The sequence below is a fragment of the Cantharellus anzutake genome, assembly GCF_015039405.1.
Source record: "Cantharellus anzutake strain C23 chromosome Unknown EI90scaffold_11, whole genome shotgun sequence".
Classification (NCBI taxonomy): domain Eukaryota; kingdom Fungi; phylum Basidiomycota; class Agaricomycetes; order Cantharellales; family Hydnaceae; genus Cantharellus; species Cantharellus anzutake.
In genome coordinates, this window is record NW_024066961.1 from 634,211 (window position 1) to 644,711 (window position 10,501).

General features: G+C 45.7%; 1 protein-coding gene across 1 annotated transcript; it reads left to right on the forward strand.

The window, feature by feature from the left end:
- Window positions 1-5,514: 5,514 nt before the first annotated feature.
- Window positions 5,515-5,700, forward strand: EI90DRAFT_2912048 (uncharacterized protein; the record flags this gene model as incomplete). Its single annotated transcript, XM_039054444.1, has 1 exon — window positions 5,515-5,700. A coding segment is annotated over one exon (186 nt), but the record flags the coding sequence as incomplete, so codon positions are not given.
- Between the last annotated feature and the right edge of the window lie 4,801 nt (window positions 5,701-10,501).

The following is a 10,501-nucleotide window of genomic DNA, read 5'->3' on the forward strand; positions in this document are numbered from 1 at the left end:
GGTGTTTGGGTCGTTGTTACCGCCTTTTTTGTGGGTGTTTCTGGATGGGGTTCCTTCGGCCGGGGAGCTCTCAACCATCGTTGTGTCTTCGTCTCTAAGGACGGAGTTGACCGGGGTCGTTGGTCTGCCGATTATGTTGGATTGCATATGTCGCGGTGGTGTATGGGGGAACCACTACAGTGAGGTAGTATAATGTTTGGTATTGTCTAATGGGAGTCTGGTAGGGGTTACACACCGTTAACGGGGTGCTTCCTCGGCTATTCAGCCTTGCGGGACGAACAGTACTGTGTTATGGTACGTCGTAGCTCTAGCGGCTTAACTCCTTCGGAGTTACCCGGGGTACCGTGGTTTACATCCGTTTTTTTGGGATGTCCATCCAGACGTACCCGACTCCTAATCCCCACCGGATCTCTGCCGGGGGCTTCACAGGGGCCTTGGGAGGCTCCCCTGTCGTAGCTGTGGGGTTTGCGGCCGTCGTTGACGATGCCGACTGTCTTCCTATTTAGGAAGGTAGTGGTTCCTCCTTCGTTATATCGATTTCATGCCGAGGATACAACGGGGGAATTGAGACTGTCCGAACGATGGGCAATAGCCCACCACGTGTTCAAAGAGTGTCATACAGGCAGATTGGGGTGGCAGGGAGGGTTCCCAAGTGTCGTGGAAATAGCAATCAGAGGCAAAGTCATTATAACAACGAACTTAGACATCGACATCGATGTGGTGAACGGAGTTCAAGGGCAGATAGTTGGAATATGGGCTGATCCTTGGGAAGACTCAGACACGACGGGTGCGGTGCAAGAAATGAAATACTCACCGAGTTGCGCTCTAGTGAAATTAGAGTGATATCGAAGTTCGGAAATAGAAGAGCTGGGAGAGTCAACGATTCCAGTCTTTCCCATCCAACGAACATTCGAGGTAAACCTGCGCAATGGAGACAAGAAAGTGATCAGATAACGATGGATGTTGCTTACGCTTTTACAGATTATCGAGTACATCGGTATGCCCTTGAGAGGAACCCTTACACCATTTAACGTGTACGTTACATTGTTCACGAAGACATCGTGCGAGACTGTTGTAAATCCGGAGTTCCATATATGGCAACCCGCTTCAGCGGGTCACTCGCAACCCAGATGTAATATAGAAAGAAGAAAAGAAACTGTAACTAAAGAACATACGGTGCTAAAGCACCCATATTTATACTATGCATCGGCAATCCGGAGCTTCCTATGCGCGGTATTTACGCAAGCGCTTAGTCACATCCTCCACATTATCCTCCACATGGGGCCTCAGTTGTTCAGTCTGATAGCGGCTTACACGTGATTTCAAAACCAGCTGGGTTCAGTATAGCCACCAAGCTGCCTCGCCGTTCCCCTGCATGCTGCAGGAGCTGCCGAAGTGAAACCATGAAATTTGGTCTATCCCATCGCTGTACTATCATCATAGGAAGCACAGCACTTCGATGAATCAATGGATTGCATCTCAAATTGCTATATAATGTTGTGCTGAGTCTTCCAGTATCTGGACAGAGGAGCCACAGATTTGTACCAACACTAAAGTGACTGAGGAAACGTAAGTTTTTGATTTCCAGTTCAGGACCCCATGTGTTAGACACTGGTCCGGGGTCGGCACCGAAGGTCGCCGTTGCGGGCCGCTATAGGCCACGATGGCCATGATGCCGCGAACAAGGCCCAGGGGTAGGGCATTTGGCCTCAGCAACTCTAAAGGGAGTGCTGTGCCCCCTAGCTGTCTCTTGGCCCTCATTTCGGACTCACTGGGGTTGCCTTGTTGGGGTCAGGACTTAGGAGTCGTGGTCACATTGATATTAGAGCTAAGGTACTATAATGTAGTATACAGGATATATATATGAAGGTGGAATGAATAGAAGCGGACCCGGGCCGAAGGCTGAAGGGTCCGGAAGCAAATAGGAACAAAGAGCGGGGTTGGCCGCACCGCGGCCGGCAATGACCGAGGGTCAAAACAAACAATAACAGATAAATAAACGAAGGGGTGTAGGGCCGCGATAGCGGCGATGGTATCGTAGCGGAGTAGGCGATGTCGCGGAGTCACGCTAGGTTGGTGCCAGAGGCGGACTCGGGGCAGGGAGGTCGGTGTGGCTGTGGGGGAGTCGGCCAGGTGCAGGGGAGCCTAGGGGCAAGCGGGGAAGTGAGCAGGGAGTCCTTATGGAGGATAGGGCTGAGGTCGGGGCTCGTGCTCGCGCTCGCATAGCGGGAATGGGCTCGGGCAGCATCGGGATGGGCGGCTAACGGGCCGGGATGCATGGTCGTGACACCATGATGCTGAATGACATAGTATGGAAAGCTTCGTTTCTGCATGTCCCATTTGGGAACGCCTAGAGAAATTCCCTCATGTTAAAGTAGCTGATGATGGAGACCTCTTAATCCCAACTGAACTCTCTGAAAATTCTTTCAAATCCTTGATACAGAGGAGAGAGCATCCATGCCTAGGCCAGTCAATGTCCCAACATCACCATTGCCACCTCTGCTGTGTCCCCCCCTTCCCTCTGTCATCAATTATTGGCTATCCGTACAGAAACTAGAGTCACGCGGAAACTCCATGCCAACTATCTTATTGATTGGCCTCTTGAAGCGATTGTTGAGTATCCAAGAACCACGGACTCACCAAACAAACGTATCCTCCATATTTTTCACGTTGATCCCACCAGCCCGGTTTTACCACAGCACAACTTCTATGGCTTCGGGTCCCCTTGTGGCATGCACGAAAATGTTCAATGCTATGCATTGAAAGGTCAGAGCGGTGTGTACCCTCAATGCAGGGAACAACATCTAACTTGTGGGTGCCCTAATGCCCGTAAATTACATGTCGCGTCACTGATCCTTCTTTACCTAGGCCAAGGAATGAAAGTTTGTGAATTCAGTAACTTGGAACTACAGTCCATCCCTCATAGCTTAGCATGCTGTGATGATGTCAGCGCCTGGGTCTGTGATGAACATCATCTATGTTATGGAAATCCCTCAGCAGCAAAACATTTACAGCAAGCTACTCTTGCGAAATATACTGCACTCCAAAAGATGGGCTGTCCTTCACCTCAGGATCTCGAAACCATTATGACTGACACTGAATGGGATGCGCTCAATGAGAAACTATGCAACAATCTTGAAAGTCGGTGGGGACAGGATCACTGTAACTCATGTTGCAGTGGATGATTGGTTCTGGAGATGGATTATGAAGATCCTCTGCACCGAGGGTCCCTTCGTGTGAGGTAGAGCATCTTTTAGAGGATTCACGCTTGATGCGATGTCTCATTATCCCCTAGGTGCGAACACTTCTCTGCTCTGCACCGAAGTCATTTCGAAGAAGTAATTGTCGGTGTCGATGCTGAATACTTTGAGGCCCTATGGTTTGATGATGAAGAGACTGTCAAAGAAATTGAGTGTATGAGCAATAGCCAGGGCTGGGGACCTGATGCTATGTGCTTGACCGTTGTAGGAGAAATAATATTCAAAGAATAAAACAATGATCTATCAGAATAGTCAACGAACAGGTGACAAGTTCAGACGTTTAACAGATCTCATGATCTTTATGAGACTGGACAGACATTAGAAGATCATATAAAATATCTACACCCATGTAGTATGAGATTTAATCTACTACAATCATGCCTAGAACTTGACATAGGTGTAATATTCAAAGAATATATCCCTACAACAAGAAAATAGCACATAGACGGCAGAATAAGAAGGAACATTGGGAAAGAAATGTAAATATCTCGGGAACCAGTAAACTTTTGACTGTAATCTTTTTACCATCTGGAAGGACTGTTTCTTAACTTTATCCACGGTTTTGTTTCATTCTAAAAGCTTCAAAACTGACGGAGATATCGCTCAAACGGCGAAACACCTTATAATTCATATATATTTATTTGCTAATTCTTACAAAAGGTAATGTGACTCAAGGGAAATATATTGGCGCCCGGAAGTCTGGCGGACCGAATACCATATGATAGAGTATTCCCCGGCGCGGGCGGACAGTTTTTGATCGCATCAGAAGAGGAGAAAATGCTACAAAACCGGATCTTGTATATTTTCCCATGATTCATCAAAACTTTTTGATTTTAAGCCCAAATAAATCGGAACAAAGGAATGATTGATGATCTGGATCTCGTATCATAAGCATGAAGTGATTCAGAAGTCCGCGGATCAGTTAATTAATTGGGAAGGCTCTAGAACATTAGTAATGATGTGGCTTCACAAAAAGGGGTCAATTAGAGAACAGTCTAGAAAGTTCCTTTATAGCCGAGTCATTTCTAAAGATAACCGTTCGTAATTAAGGCGGTGTAGAGCATAGCTTCAGCGCTACAAGATCCCGCTGAGATCGGCCCAAAAGACAAAGAAATGGATTACTTATTGCTGAGTCATGTCCTAAGTCCATTATTAAGCTTACACAGCCCAACCCCCTATATCATTCTAGAACTATCTATAATACAAATGTAGCACATGTAACTAGTGCGAGGCGTGGGAGTAGAGAGGCCTCTGAAAAGCATAAAAGGCCACCGCTTCTGCCCCCTCTCAAACCTCAGGTAGAAATAAAAGTTTAATTCTCCTCACCAGTGGTTGGTTCGTTTGCTCCAAAAGATAAAAGCAAATATTAGTTGTTAGCTAATATAAAACTAACACGTCACTCTAAGCGTGAGTTAGGGTCAGTTAGACACAGCTGAACAAAAGTGTCATAGTGAGAATTAGTGAGAATTTGGTGGAGGGACTTCTTAATTGAATAATCTCTCAGCAATACTTGGTTATCACACCACAAGAGAAAAGTGAGTGATCCTGAACCTGCTAGATAACTAGCACGCACTCTAAGCGATAGAAAGAGCAGTTTGGTCACTCCTGTATTGAGTAACATTTATTGCGGAATTATTTTATTAGCAGTTTTCCTTCAGTAAATTATCAGGAAAATCACATCCTACTGAAAAGTGGTAAATATAGGTGTAATATTGACTAGAAATCATAGTAAAGTCAATATAGAATTTTATCCGTAGACGATCTATACATCAGGTGAGATCGTTGGGGGGTGTTTATTGTTGTTTAGACAGTGAACAATCATATATTTGGCAACCAAAACACGGTCAGTACGCAAATCAGCACAAACTCTAATATCGTTATTGGACGTAGGAAACTGGTTACATAAGGTGATCCAGCTCCGCTCCTTCACCGTTGAGAATTCCTCGTCGACCCAGACCCATTACAGTGAGTCTAACAAGTCTACAGTATTTACATAATCTGATTCAACTCAGCTGTTGACCATCGTCTACCAAATAATTGTTGTGGAAAGCTCAAGCGAATCACATGTACCTGTATAATGCAAATTTACACACCATACAATCTTCATGATTGTCCCTATGTTGCAATCACATTTCAGGGCTCTCACACGCACCCGATCCCCCTTGCTCACACTGTTCCTGCACAATTGCGGGATCTAATCACCAGCCTGGTGAAGGGGATGGGTGCAGGTCTTGCAGATGCAACGCCCAGGTGATTTTCCCGTTACCCATCTGTCCAATATGCACTCAAGTCATTCTTCCCAGACCTTCCCCACCCTACTTTAATGGATCTCCACCCTTCTTTGGGAAACTATGAGCACTTGTGGATTTTTATAAAGGTACAGAAACGAAAAGAATTCCCCTTTGGAACTGACTGGGAGGGTATGTTATATCTGGCATGACCTAATACTTGGGTTAGTTATACTAATGTGTATTTTTTCGCTGCCCAGGGGCTGTCCATTTTCAGTGCCAGGAAGCAAACTTCCCTCCTGAAAATCGGTATGTCTGCCATATCAAAGAAGCCATGGCAGATCCAACAGACAAAGATCAGCGGCACTACTGCATTATCGTCTGTATGATGCACTATATGTGTCATATCCATCCCCGGCCATTGACTTCCACTCCCTCTGATCCCTCCGGACTACCTCCGTGTTAGAACAGGCAGATTCGGATGACTCCAGAGTGGAATCGGAGACTTAGCGTGGAAGGACCTCGGCCTCAGCGACTCAGGCGGAGCGCTGTGCCATTGCTGGTTGTCCTGGGGGTCCCTAATTTCGGATCTAGCAGAGGGAAAGTCTCTTGGGGGAATTCAAGTTGATTTCGGACTGAGGTTACAAGTTACTATGTACATTGTATATAAGGAGGGGTCCGGAATCAAAAGGAGCAAGGGTACTCCAAAAGCAGACAAAGGGAGCTGGAAGGAGGAACAACACCGAGGGTCAAGTGTTTGACTCAATGGTGTTTCCCAAGGAGGAGTGAAGGGCCAAGGCCCAAGGAGGAAGGAAGGAGGATGGGAGTGGGGAATGGCCAGCTGACTGAATAGAAAGGAAGCAGCAGCCCAAATAGGAATGAGGGAGAATAGCAGAATTGAATGGAGCAATGCAATAGTTGCAAGGTCCGACATAAGTCCGGAAAGTCCGAACTCGGAAGTTAAACTCCGGAATATTGGCAAACATAATTAAATGGAATGAGCTAACCAATACAATGGGTATAAGCGGAGGTGGGGTCAAAGTCCGAGGTCGGAGCTAAGACCGGAGGTTCCGGAGATGGAGATGCAACTGGGATTCCGGAGTGGAGGTCCAGAGTCGGGAGCATAGGTGTTGCATGCTCATCTGGAAGGTGTTGGGGATGAGGTTGGACCCGGAATGTTCTGGAGTTGGACCAAAGGTGGTGTTGGAGCCAGAGGTGGGATAACCTCTTGGAAGTCGGCAAGGAGGAGGTGGCAGAAGGGAAGTAGGACCTGGAAGTCAGGTTTGGAGTTCTGGGAGCCCGGAGTGGAGGTCGGGATTGTATGGATATGACACTCCACTCCTTCTTCACTAACCTCGGAGCTCCCGTATTCTGCAATCACCTCGGTATCCCTCGATGGTCACCACCCCCTCTTTTCAATTTATTACCTATGCCTCCCTAAGTACGGAGCCCCGAAGGCTTCTGGACAGCTCCGACGTCTGCTAGCGCACTCCTGCCTCTGCTGGGCAATACACTCGCTTGCCCTGCAAGTCCACCTTCGGGCCTATCCCTCCTTTCCGTTTCTGGGTTATCGCCTACCATTCCATTAACCCTGTAACCTGACTTGTCAGTAATATTCAATCAGCTAATGTTTAACCCTGTTAGCTCCGCTCGGCTTGGCTCCACCATTTGCGGGCCCACCCTCGTTGTAACTATATATACTCAACTTGTACATAGGTTACACCTCAGTAATAAAATCGACTAGAGTTTACCCCCCTTCAGTTCTGGTTGCCAGTTTAGTAAGTTAGGGCACGGATGTGTTACTTGGCACAGCGCTCCTGGCATAAGTCACTGAGGCTGAAGCCCTCCGCCACAGAGACATTCCTTCGTCTCGACCTGGTCTCTGACAATATGAGTGATCTGTTGGCCAATTGCATGTATATCCAAAGTGATATTGCGTTCAAGCGGGTGAAGGATTGGTATGAGTTTGAAATTGCAGCATGGCACCATGAACTTTGATGAAGTAGACTTCTCGATTCTTTTTTGATGGGTATCAGCTAACCTGTGAAATAGGTGTCATTGTGTGCCATGCTTTCCTGAATCGTCAAACTTCCAGCATCCACTACCTCCTCTTCCACCTCATTGACGAAATAGTTCAGGAGGACACTGGACAGTTCCTAAAATGGCACCATTTGGACTCTCCCTCAATCAAGGAGCCCCTTGGCATTTGTATGTGGATGGCTGATTTTCATGAAGGCCAAGCACTAGGTAAAGTCATTACTGCCTGATCCCTAAATGCCATCATAGGAATTGGTCGGTATCTTCACTACTGTGCACACCGGATACAGGAGAATCGAAGAGATCTTCATGAGCCACATCGATTCCTTAAGGACCTTTCCCCATTAGACCATCTCTCCCGGATTTTTCGAGGTTGTGCAGTCCATTGGCAAAGGGGTGTCAAGGAATTTGACGCTTTGACTAAGCGTCATATGCTCTCACTGATGTCTCCTCATGATAGACACTACAGTGAAGCATTCCAAGCAATTCAGGCAGGAGGGAAAAAAGCAAAAGGTAGTGTGTCGCTTCTCCATTGAGCACCCACTAAAGACAGTACAGATTGGTTGGAGGATAAAATCCAGCGACAATTTGTCTTTCCTGCCATATGCAAAGCTAAGAACTTCATTCCAGACACAGTTTGGGAGGCAGGTGACAGGAATGACAACGTGAGCGAAGGACTTCACCATCAAATCAATCAGACAGGGACATCACGGACATTAGTTGGAGGAATCCAGTCTGGGTACATGTTCGATCAAACTCGCAAGCAAGAACAAACACTTCAAGTAGCTTTTGACATTAGACCTTCATATGGGGTTCAAGGAGATTCAGAATGGCTGGTGAAGAGTATGAGTTGCAAACGTGAGCATGATTTTTCAGGACAAAATGATTTTATCTAGCAATATTTGTAGATTCGAAGAAGCTCCGAGGCTGTCAGGGGACGACTCCTGGGTCCCCATGACCCTCCCCTATGGTCCACAGCCTGACCTATGAACAGCCCTATCCAGGGCAACAACTACTGTGGGTAAGGAGATGAGAAGGAAGCTAACTTCTCATCTTCCCACAGTGGCCACAATATCAGCAAAACTTCCGGGGATACCTGGAAGTCACATGAAGGGGTAGAAACTGGGTCCGGAGCATGCGGCACGCGGAGCGTGCGTGCATGCGGGAAGCGCAGCAGGTGGAAGCGGGTCCGGACGCGGGTCCGGGTCCGGGCTAGTCAGGGTGTGTGCCCTGACAGAGGCCAGCAAGAACGACGACCTAATACAATGTCCTCAGTGCAAGTGACTGCTATAGCTGAGGGTGCTATCTCAATGCCACGCTGTAGGAGAAATAATATTCAAAGAATAAAACAATGATCTATCAGAATAGTCAACAAAAAGGTGACAAGTTCAGACGTTTAACAGATCTCATGATCTTTATGAGACTGGACAGACATTAGAAGATCATTATAAATTATCTACACCCATGTAGCATGAGATTTAATCTACTACAAGCATGCCTAGAACCTGGCATAGGTGTAATATTCAAAGAATATATCCCTACAACAAGAAAATAGCACATAGACGGCAGAATAAGAAGGAACATTGGGAAAGAAATGTGAATATCTCGGGAACCAGTAAACTTTTGACTGTAATCTTTTTACCATCTGAAAGGACTGTTTCTAAACTTTATCCACGGTTTTGTTTCATTCTAAAAGCTTCAGAACTGACGGATATATCGCTCAAACGGCGAAACACCTTATAATTCATATATATTTATTTGCTAATTCTTATAAAAAGTAATGTGACTCAAGGGAAATATATTGGCGCCTGGAAGTCTGGCGGACCGAATACCATATGACAGAGTATTCCCCGGCGTGGGCGGACAGTTTTTGATCATATCAGAAGAGGAGAAAATGCTAAAAAACCGGATCTTGTATATTTTCCCATGATTCATCAAAACTTTTTGATTTTAAGCTCAAGTAAATCGGAACAAAGGAATGATTGATGATCTGGATCTCGGATCATAAGCATAAAGTGATTCAGAAGTCCGCGGATCAGTTAATTAATTGGGAAAGCTCTAGAACATTAGTAATGATGTGGCTTCACAAAAAGGGGTGAATTAGAGAACAGTCTAGAAAGTTCCTTTATAGCCGAGTCATTTCTAAAGATAACCGTTCGTAATTAAGGCGGTGTAGAGCATAACTTTAGCGCTACAAGACCCCGCTAAGATCGGCCCAAAAGACAAAGAAATGAATTACTTATTGCTGAGTCATGTCCTAAGTCCATTATTAAGCTTACACAGCCCAAGCCCCTATATCATTCTAGAACTATCTATAATACAAATGTAGCACATGTAACTAGTGCGAGGCGTGGGAGTAGAGAGGCCTCTGAAAAGCATAAAAGGCCACCGCTTCTGCCCCTCTCAAACCTCAGGTAGAAATAAAAGTTTAATTCTCCTCACCAGTGGTTGGTTCGTTTGCTCCAAAAGATAAAAGCAAATATTAGTTGTTAGCTAATATAAAACTAACACGTCACTCTAAGCGTGAGTTAGGGTCAGTTAGACACAGCTGAACAAAAGTGTCATAGTGAGAATTAGTGAGAATTTGGTGGAGGGACTTCTTAATTGAATAATCTCTCAGCAATACTTGGTTATCACACCACAGGAGAAAAGTGAGCGATCCTGAACCTGCTAGATAACTAGCACGCACTCTAAGCGATAGAAAGAGCAGTTTGGTCACTCCTGTATTGAGTAACATTTATTGCAGAATTATTTTATTAGTAGTTTTCCTTCAGTAAATTATCAGGAAAATCACGTCCTACTGAAAAGTGGTATATCTAGGTGTAATATTGACTAGAAATCATAGTAAAGTCAATATAGAATTTTATCCGTAGACGATCTATACGTCAGGTGAGATCGTTGGGGGGTGTTTATTGTTGTTTAGACAGTGAACAATTATATATTTGGCAACCAAAACACGGTCAGTACACAAATCAG